We start from the raw sequence: 25,430 nt of genomic DNA, 5'->3' as shown, positions 1-25,430 counted from the left end.
CAGAAGCCCTGTGACTCCGATTTTTGTTCCGTTGGTGTCAAGCAGGTGTGCTGTCACATCTGCTTCATATCCAATATGTACCGCGTCTTGTTCCATCATGGCGTCATGGCCTATCCTGCGGACTTTGAGTTCCTCTTCACCCAAATAGATCTGCCCCATTTGGTCATCATCTGTTGTTATGTAAGTCCTGGTGTAGATGCTGATTCCATCCACGTTCAGCATTATTTGATACGGCCCATAGACCTCCAAGTAGCGTCCATGAAGTTTCTTCATGCGAGGGCCACCCGTCGTTAGTAGTGCTCGCACAGCTCTCGACTCAGTGCGTGGCTCCACCTGCCTCAGATAATCTGCATATGTGTCCAAATGCATTAAAGTGAACTCTGATGGTTCACTCAAATTTCTTATTACCTGGTGTCCAGCCACTGAGATTATCGACTGTATCTTCTTTCCCTGCGGCGCCATGCCGAACCTCTTACCGGAGATCACTTTAAGTTTCATATCTAAACTGCTTGGTGTTTTCGTCTCTTCGAACTCCGTTGCCTCGAAGGTATTCAGTTGCTCCTGAAGCTTTTCATTTTCCAGTTCAAGTTTCACTTTTTGTTCGATCTCTTTCGTCACCAATTCCTGCTGTACTCTATTTAGAGCATCCTTTGCGGCTGCCTTATAATCAATCTTGAAGTCATCGGCCGCAGTTGCTGGTTCCGGTTCACGTGCTTCTTCTGTTACTGCTTGCATTTTCTTTGCCGCCAGCTCTTGAGGTTTGTCCTTCCTGCGTGCCTCTGCTTCGCTCAAAAGTCGAGCCTTGCTTGCTTTCACTCCTGACAAAGCTTCTTCATGCCTTGGATGCTTGATGTCTGCCACTGCATCCCAAAATTGCGGACAATCTGATTTAAAATGACCTTCCAAGTTACAAAAGAAACACCTCGGGCCAAATTTCGCAATTACTCCTCTCATGAAATCCTCATGATCCAACTCTGACGCATCTTCGTCCTCGAGGCTAAAGCCTATTGCTTTCATGCCTTGTTTGTAAGCTGGGCATGCTGACACATGATGGTCTGTTGAACTGCAATTAGCACAAGAACGTCTCTTGTCCATATCATCCCTCGGTTTGTACCAATTGTTCCCTTGGTTAGCTGGTCCGTTGTTAAAATTGCCATAATTGTTCTTGTAATATCCAGATCTCGAAGGAGGTTTCAACAAAAGATACTCTTTTGATTTGAGCCTCAACTCCTCCGGTGTTGGCGCATTAGTTGATAGTGGTGTGTAATGCGTTGCTAGCATCGTACGAAGTTCATCATTTTTCACACCATCGATGAATTTTGAGGCTACGGCCAGGTTCATCCTTCGGTTTGACTCATCCGGTTGGCTGCGTCTTCTCAGCATTTCCAAATCATCGAGAAACTTGTCTATTGTTTCATCTTCTCGTTGCCTCCGTTTCTCGAAGCGCATCATCGCCTGGTGCCCCTGCACCCCTGATCCGAAACGGTTTAACAAGATTTCGAAGATTTTCTCAGCAGTGTCACGTTGATACTGTTTCTTAGCCATGACACAGTTCAGGGCTGTCCCTTCTAAGTTGCTGGTGAGCGCGCTGCATTCCTGTCTCTCCGACAAGTCCTCTTCCTCGAAGTGCAGCTTCATTACCTCTATCCAGGTATCAATACAGCCATCAGATTCGTCCTTGTAGCATCTTGGCTTCTTAAAGACTCTTCTGGACTTTTCACTGCGTTCATTGGTTCTAGATAACCGCGTCAGGAATGTCTCCAAAGACCTGTTCAGGGGTTCAAATGCTGTGGCCATTGCCGTAGCATCCCTTGAGTGTCCCGCCTGAGTGTCCTCACACCTTGTCGAAGGCTCTGTGTGCGGTGCATCCCTGCAATCCGAATCACCATGAGCGTTTCCCGCTTGGCCCATGTGACTCCTCCTCGGGCTTGTATGCCCCATGTTGCCAGAATCGCTTCTCCCGGTCGCATGTGTGCTTTGCGTTGGTCGTTCGTTCGAGGTTTGTCTGTTCCCCGTTGAACTTGCTCTACTGTTCGGGCCCCATGCTGTATTACCCCTTGTGGCATAGCCTGATGAACTGCCCCTGCCTCTAGTGGATCCATTTGTCTTCCTCCTTTGATGTTCATTGAAGTTCACCCTCGGTTCCCTGCTGGGACCTCCCGAGTTCGGCTCTCCTTCTTTTGGTCCACTCTTGCTGCTTAGTAGCCCGTCCAACCTATCCATGATAGCCTGCGTTCGCCTCTCCATCATCGCGTCTATCTTTGTGTCAAGAGACCCAAGAGACTGCTCTTGCTGAATTCTTAACTTCTCCATGTCGGCTCTTAAGCGTAACTCCCTCTGTTCCGCCTCTCTTGTCATTCGCGACAAGTTCCTCGTCATATGTTCGTCCGTTCTTTCTTTCAAGCGTTTTTCGCTTCTGCCAACTTCTTGTCTGTTGCGGTTTATTTCTTCCCGCAGACTTTCTCTTTCAATGTGAACTGCTCTTTCCAGTTCACTCATCCTTATCGACATCTGTTCATTTTGTTCTCCTAAACTGCCCACTATGTTGTTTAAGGCTTCCTCTAGTGCTGCCCCGTTATCCATGAGTGGCGTCACTAGTGGTGGTGTAACTCTGTCGGTCCCAGGTAGCTTCGTGCTGGTAGAGATCCGGGCCTTGACTCTCTGTCTTGACGTTTTATCATTATCTATTTCAGGATCCGCTAACGCGTTGCCAAGCCCTCTGGTTCTACTCTCTTCAGGTTGTGGCTCCGAACTTGTCCTAATCGCGAAGTCCTTGGACTGGCCCGGTGTGTTTGCCTCTTTGCTTATCGTTGTCACTACACCAAATTTATCCATGGTTCCAGTCTCTCTTCCGACGTGTGCCTCACTCTCCTGGATCGAACTATTGAGACTGACTTGAGATCCAAAGTCCCCTTGCTCCTCTTCATCCTCTTCCTCCTGGGACTCCCCATCGTTTCCTGCTCCTCCTCCCATGCTGAATGGAAAGATGTTTCCGAAGGTGTTCTTCATTCTTTCTGAGAACGATGATGAGGTTGTTTGTTTTCCAGTTCCGCTTGCCATCATAGTGTTGTCTGTCGGAGATGTTCTAGTTGCCGTTACTTCAGTTGAGATGTCGGACGGTTCCGACATCTCCTCTCGATCCAACGTCCCGGTGGAAGTGGCAAAATCATGGCCTTGTTCTACCGGAGTAGATTCACTCGCCAGCCTTCTGCCTCTCCCTTCCAGTCCATTTACTCCCTGGTTGTCGTTCATGGTATGGTCCTTATTGACCTCCACTTCTAACAGTTCTCTTCGCTCTTCTGAGGTCTTTTGACTTCTCGTTTCAACCATTCTGCCTGAAACCGTCCCCTCTTTATCGGACCGGGTTCGCTTGATCCAATCCACAAAAGGATCGGTCATCGTTTTTCTTTGCTTTTCAGGTATGAATTTCCTAGAGCTATTACCTCGTTTTGGTATCCTTGACTTGTCTAAACTCATTCTTTATTTGTCACTTTCCTATGCCTACTCTTGACTCAATTGCTAGAGACCTTATAGTTTTATTAACAATAATCATGACACAACACAATAAATTTCACCAGATTCTATTAAATAGTGACCACGAATCCCTGTATGTTGTCAGAGTACAGTTTGTATAAAATTTATTCACACTAGCCGATTATCGGTCCAAAGATCTGGAAACTAGCACAATATGATGTTATCAGTCAATTTAAAAGATAGTGTAGTCACTACCCAATCAAGCACAGTTTAGGTTGATTTAAAATCAAAAACAAAAAATATATATTGACACAATATGAATGTATATATAAAAAAAACGTATGTGTCTTGCACTCTTAGTCGGTCGCAGTACAATAGTCGAACCTGTCTTTTAAAGAAAAAGCTTTCCCTGCTTGGTGCTGCACCAAACAGACAAAACTTTGAAGGCAGTAATTTTCTCAAGTGGGCGTCTATTGCACCCACCGAAAACTGTGTTACCTATCTGCCTTCGGACTGCCCGAGCTAGACCTACTAAAATCCTCAGGGCAGTCACTTTTCCCAAAAACGTATTATGTTTCAATCCACACCAATGAGTCACGCTCTTTTTAATTTAGACTTAGTGTCGCGAATATCCGAGTTCGGACCTGTTTTGTATTAGTCTGGTTCTTTTTGAGAGGCAAGTTACCAGTGCAGTCACTGATACCTAGCCTGTGTATTAATAACCTAATACCTCTCGCTTTTTAGTCTTTCTTTCGTTTACCTAAGTCCTTAATAAAATGATACCCCTCCGGATTGGCACAAATAGGACCCTTCCGGACTGTCAGAATATAGACCCCTCCGGATTGGGACCCCTCGGAATTAGCAACTATAAGACCCCTCCGGATTCGGACCCCTCCGGTTTTGTGGAAAGTAGACCCCTCCGGATTCGGACCCCTCTGACTTTGAAAAATTTCGACCCCTCCGGATTGGGAGCCCTTAGCTCTGTCAAAGTAGCTTTTTGTAGTTTTCTTAATTTCAGCTTATACCCCTCCGGATACGTTCTGCGTTGCTTTTATGCTGTTTGAATTAACTGGGAAGGGTATAGGGTCCTTTCCTAGACCCCTCCGGATTGAAGTTAAGGCACTTATTTGACAATTCACACTAACGGTGAAGGGTCTTATCACTTGCCTAATTTCGACTCTATTATGGTTGTCTTGTGCCTTCAGCCCTCCCATTTTGTCTAGAACTGTCCTAAGTTACTCAGTTCAATCGCTATCAACTTTTGGTAGGGGTATAAGGGTTTTTCAAAAAAAATTTATAAAACGTGAAGGGTGTACCCCTCCGGATTTGTGTAATTTGCTAAAAACAATCTCAAAAATTTTCACGCTCGTTTTTCCGAAAAATTTCTGATCCTATTAGTAAGCTCAGCTAATTTCTGATCTATTGGTATCAAGATCAACTCGATATGCTCAGTAGTTCTAAAGTTATTAACCAAAACGTCTTTTTTTCCAAACTCAAAAAATTTTCTCTCTTATAGGTTCCGCCTAACTTTTTCCGCAAATCTGGTCTTTTCGACCTAAAAATTATTGATCCGAGCTCAGAAGGCCTATACTCTTCTAGTTCAATGCAAAAGACCCGATCTAAAACGCTATTGTAGAAAAAATTTGCGAAAAACTATGCTACCTGGACCCCTCCGGATTGATGAATCCACCAAATCAAACACGTTACGTTCGATTTCTCTGCAACCCGGAAGGCTTTCGGGTAGCGGGTTTTAAAACTTGTAGATTCACTAGTGGACGTTGTCCGAACAACTATTTTTACTGTCCTACCTCAAAAATTTCAAAAAATTTTCTAAATTTTTATTGTTCCGTTTTCTCAAAAATCACGAAATTTCAGTTTTCGGTACCAAAATAGTTCCAACCACCTTCGAACTTAACTTAACCGGTTCTACCTATTATGGTAGTGCAGTTACGATGTAACACACTAACTTAGCGCTTTTTTCCGTTTCAAAAAATATCGATATCTCAAAAATCGCGACTTGTGGGGGGATCAAAATATCGCAATTTTGATCCTAAAAACCGGTCTGTTTTCGTTGTTTTTGACTGAAAATCGATATAAGACTATTAATATAGGCTATATAAGTAATAATATTAGTAATACTATACCCCTCCGGGTCTGTTTAATATCCGAATTAAGGTGCTTAACTCGGATATTCGCAGTTCGGTGAAGGGTCACTACAGTGCAGCACTGTCGAGCCCCCCACAGATTACTATCTTACTTTTTGTACCAAAAGGGATACAAAATTGTTAACGATACCCAACAGTCGAATGTTGTTGTCGTTGAGCCCCTTCTTGTTGCTCCTTGAACTGCTTGCCGGATCGGTCTTCACCCAAGACCCTTCCGAATTGAGCGCAAATCAGCTGACCCTTCCGGATTGAGCGCAATTTATCATTAACGTGCTTAAATGCTCAAATAACCCTACAGTACAAGCCTCACAAACGGGCCTCAAAATTGATCGTAACGATCCTGACTGATATAAATGCCTGTAACAACAATATATCTATCAACAACAAACGGGGGGGTTGAATCACATCTTGTCTGGGGGGATGATTTCTACTGATTTTTTTTACTTTTTTACTGTTTTTGGTTTTTTCGGTTATTTTTTTATGTTTTTTGTTTTTCTTGGGTACTATACTACTTTTTGTTTGGTTTTACTTATATCCTTAAGTGTTTTTGGTCACCAACCACTCAGGGGACGAGGGGACGGCCGATCCCCCCACCCTTCCTGGTTCGTGAATTTTCGGTCTTAACTAGGTTAAAAAACTATTCACGGCAATCCGGAAGGCCTCCGCGTTCCGAACTACCCTTCCGCCCCGGCGGTCTGGGCCTATTAAGGGCGTTGATGTGAGCATCCGCTCGGCGCGGAGTGCTCGTTAACGGTTCTGCCGGTCATGATGTTAAAAAAGAATAACACCCAGGAGCGCCATAAAAACATACATGTAACATTCGCCCGGAAGATACATATCGACGGATAACAAAACTAAGTCTTAAGACGACTGGCTAGCGTCTAAACAGAGCTTTGCATGTTTTTCACCGTCTCTACCAAGCCAGTACTTTTCGGTGGTCTTTCTTACATCGGGTCGACAAAAACGTTACTGCTCTCCGGCTTCGACCAGAACGCTCAAATTAACTGAATTACATGCAAAAATAGTGAGCTCATGGCTGGGTCTCTGTATCCCCAGACCACGAGGTCACTCCTAAAAACAGGGCTACTACTTATCATATTACTATTGTTTTTGTTCAGTAGATAAAAATCATCATCTCCATCGAAGATGGATCAACCCTTTCCCCCAACTCCTAGCTTCTCATCCTTATCAAAATGAATCCAGTTGTTAATTAAATTCAATTCAGGACATGACAAGAAGCTAAAAGTTTATATAAAAGGCTAAAAGTTCCAGTCCCGAAACCCTTCCGGATTCTTGAATCCAGTGAATCAAGCTCCTTAAGTTCAATTTCACACCAATCCGGAAGGCTGGTTCTCACCCTTCACCGTTGTTGGCAACGGCCTTGCAACTATTGCAGCAGCACAATAGTTGCAACTTGGAACGTTCTCTGCTATTGTAGTTCGTTGTCGTTTTTCTTTAATCTCGATTTTCGTTCTGTTCGCAATCACAGATAAAGTTGTTCTGTTTTTTCACTCGTTTTTTGTTAAAAATGGCCGTTTCAGCATTTCTCCGAAATGTGACGTCATCATTCGAAATTTTGAAAATTTAAAATACTAGAATATTCTAGCCCTCACCGTTTGGCTAAACGTTCCAATAACGTCGCTAATCCTTCGAAATCATCAACTCGGAAGGCTTACTGCTCAAAATTCGAATCCTGCATAAATTGCATTTTGGCCATTCTGGTCGAATGTCACAATTAGATGATGACAAAATTGTAGAAAAGCTAGATTTTAAATATTTGGGGATAATTCTTGATCAATTTCTGACCTTTCAGGGAGAAGTTGAATGTATATTTAGAAAAATGTCTTTTACGCTTTAGTCATTAGCCAACTGTACTACCCAGCAATTTGACATCCTGTCTAATAATATCGCTTGAAAAACAATTGAGTTGGGCAATAAAGACCTGCTATGACATAATAAAAATTGATTCTTCATCCGATCTTAAGCTGGAATAAAATTTACTTCCGTTTTCCTTGTTTCTCGATTGGAAATTAGTTTGCTATCTGAGGAAAATCAAACATTAAATACTACCGGCATACTCAAAAACCAAGTACGTGAATATAACACAATTGATCAAAACAAAAAAACTAAAAATCTACCATTTCAAGCAAGATTCAGCAGTCATATCGAAATTGTTTTTTCTTTCAGAAAATCAGTTTTTATTTGGAACCAAATTCATAATGCAAATTCAAACATATAAAGCAGCAGTTTAACTTACAAGACTATGAAATTTAAATTTAAGTAATTTTTTCTATCTATTTTTTGTACAGGTCCTTCTATGGCAACCTATAAAAAAAACAACATGAATACAATTTAAATTTATTTGATGTTAAAATTCTAACCATTATTTTATTGTTTTGTAACCAAATATATAACCCAGAAAAGTTGTGTGACTTACTTTTGCATAATAATATTAATTATCATTTTGCAATTAAAGTTCATTTTTTAAAGTGTCCTCTTTCTTCAATCTCGACATTAACGCCTTTATCGTTATTTTTAACGTGCGTCGGAAGGTTCGGCTGTCCCATCCGGTGGAATGGCACAGACATACACTTGGTTTTTTGAACTAATTACGAAATGCAATTAATTTTCATTTTTTAAAATTGCTATTTCGAAAGTTGACTTGCGAAAAAGCCATTAGAATCATTATAAAAACTGACAAAATTCCGTTAGTAGGCAGTGTTTATAATGACAGCAGTGAAGAAGATCAAGATTGGCGATGAATATTCAAACATTAGTGACTAACTATTTCCTGAAAATGCGATAATGTTGAAGATATTACTTTAAAGAATCCTTCGCTGTAGGTTTTGAGATAAATTTCGGTAAAATACTTACGGGTCTGTAATTTTTAAGCAAGGCTTATGCAGTTGTGGGGAATTGGTTAGATAGAAAATGTGATCTTTGTCATTCTAGTCCTCAAGCCTAGTGGCTAAAGTATTGCGGCTATGGGGGATGGGCTACAGTTTGATGGGTGGGACAATCACGGGTAAAATCTAGCTAAGTAAGCACAATTCCTGAACTAGGGCCAATATTTTAACTAAAATAATGGAGGCAGAAGAGATAAAAAAGACAAAGAATTTTTCTTGCCCCCGCTATCTAAGCGTAAAGTTTTTTGTATAACGAGGGGTTTTACAATTTTAAGTATGAAAAACAATAGTTTTTGTCATGGCCTAATTTGTCTGCATGCCAATTTTGTAGCAAACAGACATTGGGAACAGTAAAATCCTTGTTACACTTGCGAGAGCTTGGTGTAGAATTAACGTGGGTGCCTTTGTAGTCAAAGCTCTCGGATTCCAGTCCAGTCAGGACTGTTTTGTTTTCACTACTTATGAAACTAAATTTTTTTCTCGGGGAAAATTGAACTGTCGGATTTTTGTTTGTCTGCTTATTTTGTCAGCTATATTTTCAAGGCACTGAATCGTTTTCTGATATTAACAATTTTGATCTACCCTCGCGATCAGCAAGTTTATTGTGATATTGCAAATGGGCTGTAGACTTTTCCCGGTAAATAATTTTGTTCACAGAATGGTCAAAACCAGAACTGATAAATTTAGATTCGGTTCACAATGAATCAAATTTTTTTTGCATCTCCGGCAGACTGGGTCTGAATGTAACGAATTATTTTGGGATAGCAAAGGTCCTGTGCTCGAAATATTCCATTAAAAAATTGTCGGCCTATAATTTGTCAGCTTATGTTTTGCCGGCTTAGTTGCCACATCGTGGAATTTTTTTTTTGCTGCATGCAATTTATCTTGTAGTTGCTTTTAGTATTTTGATTTACTTTTAATAGTTTCACTAGCCTTGACTTTTTTGTTTTTTTTCTCTGAGAACTTAATTCTGCCCAAATGATTTTGACCTATATATTATCGGCTTTGTGACTTAAATTTAGGTAGTTTCAAGTGAATCATATTGTTTATGTTCCCCTCAATATTGCACAAAATGCTTAAGTTCTGCAAATAGACGTTATTCCAGGTAGAGCATTATTCCAGACGAAATCTTGAAGTTTGAGTTGTTTTTTATTGATTTTTTTTTTGATTTATTGACTTAGTGGCTATGCTTTTCTTTCCTGTTTGCTAGCTTGCAATGCTAATTTTGTGGTATCGCGATAAAAAAAATCGCAAGTGCTGCTACGCTCCGCTTGGCTTCTGCGTAAACTTTGTTTAAACTTTGAAACTTTGCGATATTTCAATTAATAGTTTCTGCTCATGTTTTATCTTGTTTTTTTTTCCATTTCATTCGTTATCGTTCGAACGACGAGCATTGAAAGTTATTTAAAATACAGAGTTCAATTTAATGGTGATTTAAGATTTTAAAACTAAATTTCTCAAATTTTGTCTGTGATACCTTTAATTGTGGCATTTTTTTGTTTTCGGCTCATTGGACTACCGAATAATTGATAAAACATCTGCTCTTCCGAACGCAGTGCTTCTTTTATGGTTGTTCTAATTTCCCTGCGATAGCAAGTGACTTGTAATGAAGTTATAATTGAAATTTAAGTAACAGAAGGTACAGAGTTGCAATATAGGGCCGCATGTAGCGCATCATTCAACTAACCAGGCAGACCGATAGATCTCAATATCCTCATTTTAATCGGCTTGATTTCCAAAACATAGATTTTTCTCAAGATTCAAACAATACTATGAATGACTGTCGTTCCTTTTGCTTTGTAAAATTACCCACTTGGATATTGAACATCCGAGTTGGTTAATGTACTGTTTTTATTTTGCTACGGGCGCGGTTATGTTCTTGGTTCTTGCAAATGTCTGGATAAAGAAGTTTGAGGCCACCCTTCCTACCGAGTCACTGCATGCAGTGGATGTTACGAGCAACATCTGCGGTAAGTGTGGTATCAAAGTCACATTCCGTAGCTACTCCATTAGATGCTGTACCTGTAGTTGTTGTTGTTGTTGTTGCCCTTCTGAGATCTATTCGTCGCTCGTTGTTGGGTCCAGGGTTGTGGGGAGTTTCAGGAATATTGCTGTCTTCTTCGGTTGCTTCCAGAGATCGGCTGGGGTTAAGTTCGTAGGATTTGCGATGCAGTCGAACAGGTGTATAGTTGTGTGGCTTGTTTGCTGGCAGTCCGGGCAAAGTTCGCTTACTGTCGGGTCAATTCTGTTCATGTACGAGTTCAGGAACTTTGAGTAGCCGGATCTGAGCTGTGCCAGTGTTCTTCTTGTTGTTCTTGGTAATTCGGTTTCTTCTTTGGCAATTTTTGGTGGATTGTGTCCGAGGACTGCTGGGTGTTCGTAGGTTTGTAAGGCGTCGCGTACCTCATTTGTGTGGATCGTTTTTAGCAGGTTTCTGTACTTCTTTTCGGTTAGAGGTCTATTGCTGTCGAGTAGAGGTTCAATGTATCTTTCTTCATATCGTGTTTGGAGGGTTTCTTTCATGAGTCTTGGTGGGTTCTTGGGTTCTTTCGTGAGTTGGTTTCCTGGGTGATCTGGCAAGTGGTTGGCGAGATGATGTTGTATCGTTCGCATTCTGAGGTGTCGTCTAACTGGTAGAACGGATGTTTCTTGGTGAAGGTGGTCTATGTGTGTCATGGCGTGGCATCCGGTGATTGTTCTCAGGGCGCTGTTTTGGACCTTCTGTAGTTTCTCGATGTTGCTTTCGGAGAGTGTGGGCGTTATCACAGCGGCGCCGTACTCAAGTTTAGAGCGAACAACGGCTTTGTAGGTCATGAGGAGTGTTTCCTTGTCGCTTCCCCAGTCAGTGCCGGCAAGCGCTTTCAGGGCGTTGTTGCGTTGAGAGCATTTCTTCGCAGTGTCTCTGCAATGGGCCCCGAAAGTGTGCATGGTGTCGAAAGTCTGTACCTGTAGTCAATGGTATCATCGAAATTGTACGCCACTCACAGTTGAGAAAATCAAGAGTATGATCAGTTCCAACTGGCATTATGGCTGCGCTCAAACTGTCCAAACGAAGTTTTTTGGTAGGTATGTAGACGACATACTGAGGAGTGCTAAGTCCGCCGATATTGATGAACTCCTCAGAAATGTCAACAACCTCCATCGTAACCTGGAGTTTACTGTCGAGCGACAAGAATCTGGCTGTTTGCCGTTTCTGGATATGCTGGTGAAACAGACTGATTGCAGAGCCGACTGATACAGGTTTGACTCTTTCATTCAGGGCTCTTGCTCCGATGTGATACAGGAGAAGTATTGTGCAAGGCCTAGATCACCGCATCTTTAACGCTTCTTCATGTTGGCAGTTTTTCACTGATAGCATCTGCGAAGCTAGCCAGATATTGGATAAAAATCAATACCCACCTTAGTTTTACGAGCCCATCATTCGTGAAACGGTTACTAGGATTCTCCACGGGCCATCAGAAGAACCTGCGACTTCTCAAGCTAAGAAGAAACATATCCGCGTTCCTTTCGTGATGCAGTACAGAGACAATAAGAGTGACGTTTCTTCTAAACGCTTGAGAAAAATGGCCGCTGTTTTTTTCATTTTCACAACCAGACAGATGTAAACAGCGCTACCAACTATCAAGTCAAAAGTTCCAGAATCTATTCGCAGTAATGTGGTGTACGAAATTGAATGTTCTAGATGCCTATCTAGCTATGTCGGGCAAACTACTCGCCACCTTGCTACAAGCTGAACGAACATTCCAGAATCAGTAGTCCAGTTGGAGAGCACTTACAGACATGTGGTTCTGATCTTGAGAAATGCGAAGTGAAGATTGTCGACACATCCAGAGACTCTGCTAAACTTTTGACTTTAGAAGCCTTGCGTATCAAGCGGAAGAAACCTCTGATTAACAGGAAAGAGGAATACAAGGCACGCGAACTTACACTGAAGCTGTGATTACATTGCTCCACATTTTCGTGTCTTGTTTCATCTATTTCTTGCTTATTGCAGTTTTATCTGTTCTCTTCAGTTATTTTTTTGTGAGTTTGTGCTTTTCATCTGTACATTCCATTGCTTTTCAGATTTTACTCATGATGACTTTTTGTCGAAAGCGTTTTTTGCAACACTGTTGTTTTTCGCAAGATCATGTTTTCATTTTATTATAATGTTTTTTTTTCACGGTTAAATCGTTTAGGCTTATGTTCTCTCGACTTTGTCATCTTTTTTGGCAGAACAAAATCATTTGAATTGTTTTTGTAGGCAGTCAAACTTAACTATTGGCTACTAATACTGGTGAGCACTGGTAAGTGCTCTATCGAGAATTCTTACCAAACTTAACTATTGGCTTCTAATACTGGTAAGCACTGGTAAATGCTCTATCCAGAATTCTAAACATTGTTTGTATGATAATAGAAATTTCGATCTCATTTTTGCTGATTTTTCTGCTGCATGGTTGTCGACTGAAGCTCTGTCGATTTACTTTTTTAAATGGTGTATACAATCTTGCTAAGTTACCAAATAGCATTCGTGGATCCTGTGTGGTTTCCAGATGATTTTTTCGCCAAAAATTTTGGTTGATATTCAATTTATTGGGTGTCTGCGTTATTGTTTCGGCTAATTTGGCTATTATTTTAATCTTTAAATCTTCCGGTGATTTTTTTTAGATTGAAAGGATTGAACAACGTTTTTGAATGCTCAAAGTCCAAAAAAAACTAGTCTATTTTTTTGAAAACGATAATTACAAATTCAAGGATTGTTTTGCAGTTTAAGAGAAATTAATAACATGGCAAAAATTGTTTTTGACTTCTCAAACTTCATCAAGAGTTTTCTTTTGGCATATTTTTGCTCTTGGGCGTCTTCTCGCGTATTGCGGGCTTAGTGGCCGCTACAAAAGTACTAAACCCTTTTTTGATGCTACTGGTTGTGTTTTTTTAAACTTTTTTTTTCAGAAATTGAATTTTCATTTTCTTCAAAAAGCTAGATCAATTGTTTCAACGTTTTTTTTCGCTTAAAATTTTTTCGACCCGTTTTTTATTCACTGGCTTGCAATGCTATGCGTATGTTATAACCTAATTGATGGAAAGCCCTGTTTCGGCTCTGTGTAGTTCTTGCTTTAACTCAAGGGTGTTAGACTCAAGACCAAGAAATAAGGCAGTAAGTCTCAACCTAGTTCTTAAATTTCATCTTTTTGTTTTGCGATCTTTTTGTTTTGCTACTTTATATCTAGGAAAGGTGGGAAAAAATCTTCATTCATTTGATGTCATTGAATGTGTTAAGCATCCAATCTTAGGTAGTTTCTGTGAGCAGGTAGTCCTCTCTTCATAGCTCGTTATGGTGACAATTTCCTTTGTCACTTGGATGTTGGGTGTTCGGTTCCATTCGAGATTCAGTTTTCTGTACCACATGCTTAGCAATTGGCCCAATGTCTTTTCGAAACGTCGAAATATTTTGAATTCTTTGTACGGTAATCAAATCCTTACATCGATTTTTTCCAGGTTACAAATTGTCGAATATATTCATCGAATCATTCTGTCAACTATCCTCGATTTGTCTTTTTGTATAACTTTATGTATAAATTTATATGTAACTAAAATTAAACAAAAATAGAAAATCGAGGTTGTTAATTTTACCACCAACATTTAGAATAAAAATTCCAATAAGCGGTTAAATTTGTTGCAATCCTGCTCAAAAGATAAGATGTATGTTGAAGGAAGAGTTTGTAGAATTCTTCGATGAATCAATTCGACAATTTGTAACCCAGAAAAAGTCGATGTACCGATTTGATTTACCGTACAAAGGATTCAAAATGTTAATCTATTCAACAATTTGTAGCCTAACAAAAGTCGATGTACCGATTTGATTAAAGTACAAAAGAATCGAATTGTTTTTCGATGTTTCGAGAATACAAAGGGGCCAATTGCTAAGCACGCGCTATAGAAAATTGAATCTCGAATGAAACCGTGTGCCCAACTTCTAGTGACATAGGAAGTTGTCACCATCACAAGCTGTGGAGAGAGAACTAGCTGCTCACAGAAACTACCTATGATGACCTATGATTGCATGCTTAACACAATCAAAGACATCGAATGGCTGAAGAATTTTTTCCCGCCTTCGATTGTTATACTGTAGCAAATGTTAAACAAAAAGATCGTGAATTTCGAAAACTTCTAAAAAATGAAATTTGAGACTAGATTAAGACTAACTGCCTTATTTCTTGATCTCGAGTCTAACACCCTTGAGTTAAAGCAAAAACTACACAGAGCCGAAGCAAGGCTTTGCATCAATTAGGTTATAACATAAGCATAGCATTGCAAGCTAGCGAATAAAAAATGTGTCGGAAATTTTTAAAGCCTTGTTTTTGCCTTTAAAAGTTTTGTCTTTTTTTGTAGGGTTAGACTCCTCATATTGAGTCATTTGATGGCCGAAATAAATTTTTCGCGATTGTGTGTCAAAGGTGGCTTAAAAACTTGAAATTTAAGTATGTTTCAGATTTTTTATTCCGACTCAAAGGGCGTTCCCCTAGTTTTTGTCTACCTAATAACCGCTCCCAAAAGTTTTTTGGAGGCCAATTTAACTCTACGAGTTGTCTTATTTGTTGATATTTCCTAAAATTGAACTTCATTCAAGACAAATTGAGACAAACGTATGATCGTTTTGGTAAATAAAGTTTTTTCGGCTTTTTTCTCAAACAATTTCTATCACCGCGGCTTTTTCTGTCGGTAGTGCGTCACAAAGGCGAATACTCGAATAGCTAGAAAAAGATTGTCCCCGTCTGGCCGAAAACTTTCAAATTTTTTTAAAAAAAATCTCTTAATGAACGCACGACATTACATTATGCATGAGAGGTATAGTGCAACTGAATTAGTTTTTACCACAACTCTTTTTTTAATATTGTTTTATCAAATGTGTTATTTATATGTTCAAAGTTTCAAAAAGATGTTAAGTTGCCTGGAATATTGTGATTTTGTAGCCACAGATATCTTGAGAAATACTTTTTTGATGAAGTTGCAGTAATTCTTTATCATGTTGTAATTTACCTAGTTGTGATTTTGTTTCCTTTTTCAAACGCAAGTAATACGAAATTCTCTTACTTCAATAAGAATTTTGCGATTACTCAATTCAAGAAAGAAAGTTTTATTTTTGATCACTTCACATTCAAAATTTATTTTCACAATCCACTATATGCGTTGATAAGAAGGTAAATATTCAAAGTCCATATAGCGTTGCGAGTTTCTATAATAGAGGTAAACTATAAACAGCATGGACGCCAGTGTTATCACTACGGCTGTGTACACTGCAAATATCCAGAACAGACTGAAGTTGTAGAGAGCTTCTTCGCAGTATACGAATGGCGGTTCTTGCGGGATTTCGGTATGAGGGTAGTAGATGCTGAAGACAAAGTAGTTCCCCATGCAGTACCAGACTGTTTGAAGGGCTGTTAGAACCCACACGAAGTTCTAAAACAGGTTGTTCGAAATTGTCTTTTGAAAGGAAGTTATTTAAGTCAAGCCCTAAATCTCTAACTTGAAAGTTACTTCAAAACAAGAAAATTGATGATTTTTTATATTTATTTGGTATTTCTTCTAAACAAGAAAAGTAATGATTTCGTATATACTTGTATTGATATTATTGTAGCAATTGGAATAGTTATTTTTCACAATCTATTTTTTCTAAGATTTTTTTTCGATTTGTAAAGTTATATGAATAAAGATTTGTGCTTTTTGTTGCATCGTTTTTTTGAATGAGAGAGTAAAGAGTATTGACTGACTTTGGAGGATTTGTAGCTGGAGGCGTCGAAGTCTTCCAGCAGCTCTCCTGATTCGTCCTGTCGCACTTTGCCAACTATCCGAATGAGCAGAATGCAGAAGAACATGAGGAGGATGCCAGTGATTATGAGCCAGCTGGGAAGCCATTCGCTCGCCGGACATTTGTAGTAGTTTCCGCCTCCTAATCAATATTTTGAGAAAATCTTAATTTTTGTATTTTTTTCATGTTCGTTGCTAAATTCTTTAATGAAGTTGTTTAGATTTAAAACCAGTTCAGTTCAAGTCATTGGATAATCATAATAGTTCTGGGGTCAAATTGAATTCAGTGTATCAATGGTATGAGATTGTGGCTTAACCGTTTTATTGTTTACTCGTCTTGTAAAATGACTCACCGATAGCTATCATAGCGATTGGAAGAACCATCAGTCCGCCCAGAACGACAGTACACGGAACTGAACAAACAAAAATGTATCAACTGGAATCGTCAATTTGATTTTATTTTTCATTGTAATTTTGACAATTTCAAATTGTGTTGTTTTTTTTTCATTTATCTCTTAGTAACAGGGAAGCAAATAGTTGAACCTTATCAAATTATTCGAAAGTGTTGATTTGTCTGAATACAAACTTTCAAACACGCGTGCAATTTTTTTCGCAAATTTTTCCTTCGATTGAGCTGAGTTTGATTGACAATCGAGCCGATGTGAAATATAAATAAATGTCAGAAGAATTCGTTTCCCCAAAAAATTGACATATCACTGTTTCTTCTTAATCGTATACAATGAAATTTTTCCTTTGAACACATGTTTCGTATTGTAAGTGGTGCGAAATTTTGGGTAAATGAAAGTTAAATCTTTTTGTTAAACATGCCATTTTTTCGCAATCGCAATCATTTTTTTTCGCAGTTGATATAAAGCTCGGTTTTTCAGTGTAAATTGCAACAACAAATTTAAGGTTGCTTGCTATTGGCATAAATCTAATTAGATAGGTTATTTTAATGGCGCATTTGATTTTAGACTTGGTATGAAGCCAGAATCTATCCATGAAACTAATCGACGGCTTCGAATTGCCAGCGCTTTCTTCGGGATTTCTACAGTTTTCATGGGTGGCTTCTTTTACAGATTATTGACGAAAGATGAAAAACTAAGGATTAAAATGAGATATTCTGAAGACCAAGGACACGTTTATATGCTGGATGCTTTTTATAGAAGCTCAAAATATTTATCTGGCATTGATTATCGCCAGTTAGATGACAGCAAACTCCAAAATATGCAGAAAGAATCGGATTAAAACCTGTAGTTTTTACGAAATAAATCCTCTAAGATGGCGTGATTTACTTTAATTTTAACCTAAGTAGAAATAATCGTAGGTTTTTCTTTGTTGCTTTGAAGAATTAGCTTTCATGTTTATAACTTGGTGTTTTAAGGCTTATGGTAGAAGTGGCCTTCGAGTCAGAAGTGACAGAATGTCAGGAAATGGTTCATCAATTTTGAACATTCAGCAATGTTCAATATTCAGCAAGAGTAGCTGGTTGCTGTGCAAGTAAAAGTAGCACAGCAAGTTCCGACCATATTCATTGAAAATATATATATTTTCAAAATTTGTGCCGTTTTATGTGGGTGGTAGAATCAGAGAGCGTTAGTAAATGTTGTTGTGATTCAAAGTTGTTAAAATTTGTCTTTAACGAAGGAATAGCAAAACAAAAGCAATCGAACAAAAACTGCAATAAAAAATAAAAAAAAATTGCTAATTTTTTTAGTTGCAAGTTTTCGCAGTAAGCCACCCTGTGAAACTCTGAATTCTAGTTGGCTAGTTCTAGTTAGTGTGAAATAATGCCTAAAACCAAAAGCATGATTTCCTCTCTAAATTGATTTAGGGTTCTACTCTTAGCTTAGTACTAATACTTTAATGACTAGAAATGGGGCGACTCACATCCAATGGCGATTGCTCTTACTGTCTTGTTCATCAGGTCAAGTAAATTAGTCGACGTCTCCTGTGCTTCTTTCATTCCATCGAACAAACTACCAGCCTGGGTTGGTTGCCGACTGAGATGATGTTTACTGTGCGAGTTAGAACCCGAATGGAAACTCCGCCCTTTTTTCAATGGTCAATTTAATTTTGAGACTCCGCCAAACGAAAAGAAAAGAATTGCTAAATAGCGTCTTGATTAGATTTATTAATCTAAGTATGAATTTTCTGATTTATTCAAATATATAATGCGCGTGAATCGGTGCTTATGCAGTTTTTTCTACTGAACAAAGAACGCCTTCAAATGGGCTGCTCCCCGTATTTCTCTAATGAAGACTGATTAAATTGTCTCAATTTGAAGTTTAAACTGAATTTTCTGTAGCTAAAAAGAATTGATAGTTTTGGCTTAAATGTCTGAATATCAAAGTGATTGATTTTCTGCCAAATTATTAAAACAGTAGATTAAACGGAAATTTCTGATTCGCGCCCACTATGTGTCTCGAGCCGAAAGTAAGCGAAGCACAGAAAGCGGTAGCTATTTGCCTATCCTTTGTTACGAATTGTCGCCTAATCATACAATTGATGAATCACTTGTAAAATATATCCTTGAATTTTCAAAGAAAGTAAACTGATAATCTCTTAATCTTCTTTGAATATTGAAGCTTTTTGGAAGTGAAACGGAGATTCCAAAATATAATGGAGACATTTTTAATGTTTTGTTGAAACCTAACCCAGGATAAGCGAGAAGTCGGGTAGTCTGAAAATTAAATTGATTCTATTTTGGTGACCTTCAGTTGATTCGCTGCTGTGCATTGCGACACCATTAGAGGTCAAGTTACTACTGTGAGGGTGTATTTGGTCCAGAAGTTGGTAGCTCATTTGTCCCCAGTTGGAACTGACAGATGCCAGATGATCTGGATTGGGTTTGTTGGAACCAAGTTGTTGAGATTCAAGTCCCTCTCCTTGTTGGTAGAGTTTTTGGTGCTAAAAGTAATCAAGTTTTTAAGACCGAATTAATTGGGGCAATTTGGAATTATTTTTGGTATCTATAATTTTTATTATGCTTAAATTTTCGAGATTTTTTTAAAAATTATGAATTCGATTTTTGTTTCAGTAGAAAATAGACACGTTTTGTTAATGCTTGATTTAGACGTGCTTAATTGGTTTTGTTAGTAGTTTTACCTGGCCCGTAGTTTCTTGGTAACCAGCAGAATTTCCCCGCTCCATTGTCCAGTCAAGATCGGTGCTGATATATTAATAGTTTTACAATCGCTATAAGCGCCTGAGGAGTTTCTGCTGCTGGTGTTGCTGGAAACAAGTCTCTTGTTGTGAAATTGAATCAAAGTCGAACTAGCGAAACCGGAGACACAAAATGAAATCAAATAGTCATTACCAACTTGGAAAAGGAACCGATTAATAATGCTTTTCGCATTTCACCCGGCAATTTTTTTCATCGGCATTGTAAATAGTCTTGGTATGCTTAATACTGCCGCTTGTGTTAAATTTCACGCTCTTCTGGGAGTTGAAGTAATTTCATATCCCTTAATTTGGATGAAGGCTTTTTCAGTATTTTGGTTTTCCGCCCAGAATTATAATTCAGATTCAGTCTATATTTGTCGTTGAAACTTCTTCAAACGGTTTTATTTACACTCTGCTTTTTGAGTTGGGAATTTACGAAGTGAAGGAAGGAATTATGGCGTAAGGTGTTTTTTCTTCCTCAAGGTAATCTATTTGGGGTTCACGTGTGATATCATATCAAAGCCCTTTAAGTCGTGATTCCGAAGTTCAAATCCAATTTTAAAATGTGTTTTTTTTTTGGATTTTGAGATTTTTTGTCAATCAGTGTGGTCATATTGAGTCATTTTTACAAGCTAATTAGCACGTTCATGTGTTCATTTCTGTGTTCAGTTTTTTAGCACATGCATATAATTCAGTTAGTTCACGAATTTGACCAATTTGGGATGATAAATGAGCGCTAGTAATCAGTTTTCTATTAACAGTGTGCGTAGGCGGGAAATTAATCTGTCTCAGAAATCATACCAAGTTGAATTAAGACTAGTAAGCTATTTGGCCTACTGGTTCTTAACTAGGAGAGAAAAATATCTTTTTGTCCTGGATCACATTGCTTGGGTGGTTTTAAAAAATTGCTTGTTTGCCACCGCAACTTCTGTATGAATTTTGTTACTAGTATTGGAAAAATAAGGATCCTTTACTTTACCTCAATTCACTTTAGAGTGGTTCTGAGCCAGACGCCATATAGTTTTCGCGGTTTAATCATTACAAGTTTCCAAACCCGCATAATTTTTTGAAAAGTTAAATATCTTCTCAGTTTGATCTCAGATAATTGATCTTTTTGTTGATATTCAAAAATATACAATCCGAATTATATTAGGACGTCAATTAGTTGGAATGGTTTTTTTTTCTAGAAATAGCATGACATTGGAAGGCTTTTTAACCAACTAAGCTTAGTTGGTGATTAAATGCCATCAGTTACCCAAGCAAGCTAGCCAGCGTAGTGTTAAAATGTTAAAATAGGAATCCAATTTTCCGAACCCAACTCGCATAAAATAGTTCCCTTTGGTGTTCATTTTGGCTAAATAGCATTGGCAATTTGATAGCTTGGGTTTGAAACACTTTATTGGTGGCTAGTGGTCAAGTAATTCAGGCAGGCTAAATTAGCATAAATGCGAGGACGCCAGGATCGTAGTTTCCAGGCTGGCGGTTCGATTCCTGCAGATGACAAGTTTTTTCGGAGATTTTTTGTGCATCAATCTTGTTTTGCCATTTTGAAGCTACGTTTTGCTCCTTTTGTCGCTTGTTCTTCTCAAAAGGAAGCTTGGACACGTGTAAAATTTTCATTTCGCTAGCGATTAGCAAGTGATATCACCCGGAAGATGGAAATTCTCTCACAAAATCATTTGATAGCTTGATTTACATTCAACCAAGTCAATTCTTTGAATTATCTCGAGTTTTGTAAGCCTGATTGATGGCTTGTGATTTATATCTACTACCCCCCCCCTCCCCCTATATAAAAAGTTAATCGATACAAAAATCTGCGTCCAGTTTGTAAAACTGGCTGAATTGTCTCAGGCTGAATTGTCTGTATACTTTTGACTGAATTGCCTGAATTTCAAATTGGCTGAATTGTCGCCGCAAAATCAAGATTTCGTTCTAAATAGGTGTAGTTATTTTTCTATTAGATGCGGGCCGAAAGAGGGGTGGGGTTTAGTTGAAGATATCAAAGTGAATTTTGACTGACCGTTTTTTTGCCACTAAATGTTTGTAAAATTGGTGGAAAGCTAAAAGGACGAACAATTTGAAGGATTTCAGTCTTGTATTTATCGCAGAGTTATAGCGGAGTCGTAACTTAAATTTTTTAAGTCAGCTTAGAGCAAAGGAATTGATATATTTGAACAGCAGGTGTCTTTTATGAGTTTATTAACCCTGACTTTGACCTGATTGCCAATAACTAGTTCATAACTACATACCTCTTTATGGGGATGTTTTGAAGTGTTTGACTTCAAATAAAAGGAAATGGTAAAATGAGCCCTTTATATGGGTAACTTCTGAATCGGAAATGGTGTTGTTATGTTGTGACAATAATTAACAATCTTGTTGTGAATGAAGGTAATGTAGATGGTAAGTTATGGCTTTGACTACAAACCAAGTGTGTATTGATGAGGTGGAATTTGGACAAAAAATTACCTCGGCCTGCTGCGTTTTAAAATCACACTGTCAAGTATTGTGTTGTGCAATTTCCCTCGGGGCTATTTTTGGAAAGGAATTGAACTTTTTTCCGAACTCAAAAGAAGAAAAAATAGAATATAATTAGCTGTTTTGCCCCATTAATAGGATGTTGCGTTTTGTTTCCGAAATCAGAAAGCGCTTTAAATTTAGTGTGTCAATTAATCAATGATCAATGAATTTCTTTTTCAATTATAGCTTTGAATAGATGGTCATGGTACAACACTTAACTATTAAGTTTTGAACAATCATGTGGATGTCAAAAATGAAATTTTAATTAGACATTCAAAAACGTAATTTTTTGGCAAATGTTATATAATTTAGGCCAACTGTTCAAATACTGGAGCTATTGTTTTTATTTATAATTAACGTTTCGGGGGGGGGGGGGGACATTTCCAAACTAATTGTTTTACATGTATTTGTGGCTAAGATAGGAAAAATTTCGTGATGTTTCTAGACCTGGGCGAAGAGACAAATGCCGGGTAGACGAGTGTTAAGTTATATTTATTGATTAATTGATCGTCAGGGCTTGCTCTTCTTCTTTTTTGACATAATCGAATTTTTTCCAGCTCCTCACCTTTCGCGAAATGTCGTTCATAAATACCAGTAACTGAAAGCTAACCTAATAAAAATGCCACGATGACCAAAATCAAAAAAGCAAGCCGCGAATGCATTTTAACCCTTGAACGTGTGTGTACATTAGTTAGGCTCAACAAAAAACTAACCAAAATGGCCCAAAATTTTTACCCATTTTTGAGTGGCGTTCAACTAACAATTTTAGTCGGCTTTAATCTAGAAAAGCCTCGATTTGTTCCATTACAAGTTGTATTCTATCTATTGATTGTATTATTTTTCAAGTGGGCCGCCAAAGATAATTTAGCCAACGGGGGCTATTTTGCTATCAGGAACTGCTTAGAAAAGGGAAATTAAAACTATCGATTCCAATTTGCCAAATCGCATCCCTAGCTGTCAGGTTTCGGAAGCTTATAATTTTTGGTTGATAGCTATAATCATTGCAGTTTTTTGTTCAGTTGATTTTCTTTATATTGAGCTTTAAACGCACTTCATCGTTCGCTTAATTGATAGTGACTGCTGCTAATTGCTCAGCATTGAAGTTCTTTCAAGTTCAATTGATGTCCTTATTCTTCCGACAACTTCAGGAAGTGCATCGGATAAGATGATTATCCCTGTAAAAAAGGGCCAACATAGGAGCTGTTAAAAATTACATGCAATTATTTGGGTTTTTTCCTGGGTTAACCCTCAAGCAATGAGCGCAGATCATCGGAGAGATCTAACTACTTGGCCATTGCGCCCGGTCGGAAGGAAGGAACTGTGGTATCAGAAATGGGAATGAACAATGGCTTATGATATATTTTTTTCGAGAGACTTAAGCAACTTCAAAGAGAACTCAAAGGTTTTTTGTTGTTATCCCAGACGGGGCGCGTCCGGCATGCTCAAACCGAACTCTAGACTCGGTCGACCGAAGCCCCGGGTCCATTGGGGTTAACGTGGTGTTGTTTTTCGAAAAGTTAAAAAAGTGGAGAACAGTAAGGGGAGGTGTATCTGCAATAGCTTACGCGATATTTTTGTCCGCATTTGTTTTGAAGTCTTTTTAAAATTATGAGAATAAAAAAGAACTTAGTTCGTTTAAATCATTCAATGTAGTAAAAAAGTACAGGTGCTGTTCGTGAGAATATGTTCTTAACAGGTATAGATTTCTCAAATGTTGTTGGGTGGATGTTACAAGGAGTTTTGAGTTTAAAAATTAGGAGGTTTGTAGGAGGTTTGAAAATGTGGGATGTTTGAGGGAATAAAAGAAAGTTTTTAAAGTAAACTGGGAGGAGAGTAGTTCATTGTGTTAAAAATCTAAAATTTTGCATCCGAATAGTCATGTCTTGGGGAAAGACATTACAGCGCGAAGAACTCGTTCTAGCGTTAACAATTCCTAGGTGGGCAATTGGGGCATAATATTAAACCTCTATCAGCCGAACAAAAGTCCTATTTTCGAGAAAAGTTGTTTAAAATATTTAGCTTTTTAGACTTAAATTTAGGGAAGGGCTGACGAAATATGTGTTTCCTATTTCTACAACATATATGGTTCAGTAAAAAAGACTGCGGGTCAACCTTTTTGCCCGGACAAAGAATTCTGATATTTTAAATTATATATGACGGAGTTTCTGGGTTACAGTACAAAGTCTCCTCTGGGTAGTTTTTATCTGTAGTTTCCAGATCCGAAAAATCAAACTTGTTAATCTACACGTTTCATCTAGTTTTTCATACAAACCAGCCGAAGTATAAAACAACTACCATTCATATAAACCAGCCGAAAATAACGAAATGTTAAATAATAATGATGTAACAGTTCTGTAAAACATGATAATCATGCAACTTTCAACTGAAATGACGGAAATTTTGGCTGATTTATATGCTTGCTTTCGCACCTAAGTTCGGCTGATTTTATATGCTTTTTCGGCTGGCTCATTCATCGGCTAGTTTATTCACACTGAAACGTATTATTAATTTAGATGTCTTTTTTACTGAATATACGTGTAATGCGAAGGTGTCTCGCTGTGAATAATTTAAAATGCTCTGTGAACTGTCAGATAATAAATTATTCTGTCCATTTTATTGATGTTTTTGTTATATTCGTTTTTGTTAGTAGTTTTATTGCTTGATTTTCCCTCCTCAGATAGAGAAGTTGAGTCCCACCACAGACAAAATATTGGTCAAATTTGGAGAAAGTAACAAAAAAATGAAAGCATAAAAATATAACCTGGAGCTGGGCGATTGAGACGGAAAGTTCTGACATTATTAATTGAAGTTAGAAAAAATAGAGACAAAATTTCCAGCTTTTCCCTGTATTTTGAAGCCAAAATTTCGAATCATGTGTTCTTGAGTAATGCAATAAGTCTTAAGCAACTAGTTTTTATTTATGCAATTGCTAACATTGGTTGTCAGCATATAATCAGTATGCTAAATGTCGACTAGATTAATTTTTTCTCGAATCCAAAGTAGTTGTGTCAATTTTTTTTCGGAATGTGATTTTAAAAAGGGAAAATAAAAGGTTTCAAATATAAAACACGACGTATTCCAAACGGACGTTTCTATGGGGCATATAAGACAACAAAGTACAGATGCTTTAATCAAAATTTCCCGAGTTTTTTGAAAAATACCATTTTTAGCAGAAGAAATTTATTTCATCAGAGGGTAATCTACTAACCTTTTTTCTTCTATGTTTTGCCGTTTTGATTATTTTAGTTCTCATATGTTTTGATCGAATCTGGATTCGTCTGAAGACGGAAAATTAGACATTGCGCTCAATCCTAATCTTTCTTTGATTATATAGAATTAGGGCATCTGCACTCATTGTTTTTCTAAAATTCTCTTCAGTAATCCTCTTTTTGATCCAATAAGTATTCTGGTGTGT

The 25,430-nt window shown here is 38.2% G+C and overlaps 2 protein-coding genes across 5 annotated transcripts in view; one reads left to right on the top strand and one right to left on the bottom strand.

The window, feature by feature from the left end:
• The window catches only part of LOC134853970 (lon protease homolog, mitochondrial-like), a 139,204-nt gene that overhangs the window by 85,096 nt on the left and 28,678 nt on the right, over positions 1-25,430 (top strand). The window lies entirely within an intron of this gene.
• LOC134854485 (transmembrane protein 272-like) lies at positions 15,676-25,303 on the bottom strand. Of its 4 annotated transcripts, none has more exons than XM_063870753.1 (7): positions 25,224-25,303; positions 19,442-19,567; positions 19,048-19,243; positions 18,224-18,385; positions 16,687-16,746; positions 16,297-16,475; positions 15,676-15,985 (listed from the first exon to the last, which is right to left on the bottom strand). In XM_063870753.1, the coding sequence occupies exons 2-7, from the start codon at positions 19,484-19,486 to the stop codon at positions 15,707-15,709; spliced, it is 921 nt and encodes a 306-aa protein (XP_063726823.1). In that variant the 5' UTR covers positions 19,487-19,567; positions 25,224-25,303; the 3' UTR covers positions 15,676-15,706. The 4 variants fall into 4 exon arrangements, with proteins under 4 accessions (XP_063726823.1, XP_063726822.1, XP_063726821.1 ...); XM_063870752.1 differs by lacking the exon at positions 25,224-25,303 and adding an exon at positions 21,748-22,201; XM_063870751.1 differs by lacking the exon at positions 25,224-25,303 and adding an exon at positions 21,748-22,200 and having other exon boundaries at positions 19,442-19,609.

The sequence above is a fragment of the Symsagittifera roscoffensis genome, chromosome 9 (assembly GCF_963678635.1).
Source record: "Symsagittifera roscoffensis chromosome 9, txSymRosc1.1, whole genome shotgun sequence".
Classification (NCBI taxonomy): domain Eukaryota; kingdom Metazoa; phylum Xenacoelomorpha; order Acoela; family Convolutidae; genus Symsagittifera; species Symsagittifera roscoffensis.
The sequence above is the reverse complement of the archived record's forward strand: the minus strand, read 5'-3'. Positions and strand labels throughout refer to the sequence as shown.

What these genes read in the sequence shown, in the direction of transcription:
- LOC134854485 (XM_063870753.1), bottom strand. Translation starts at nt 19,486, where the DNA reads ATGGAGCGGGGAAATTCTGCTGGTTACCAAGAAACTACGGGCCAG. An exon ending in ACCAAGAAACTACGGGCCAG is followed by an intron (nt 19,244 to 19,441) that starts GTAAAACTACTA and finishes GATTACTTTTAG; the next exon opens with CACCAAAAACTCTACCAACA. An exon ending in AATCGCTATGATAGCTATCG is followed by an intron (nt 16,476 to 16,686) that starts GTGAGTCATTTT and finishes AATATTGATTAG; the next exon opens with GAGGCGGAAACTACTACAAA.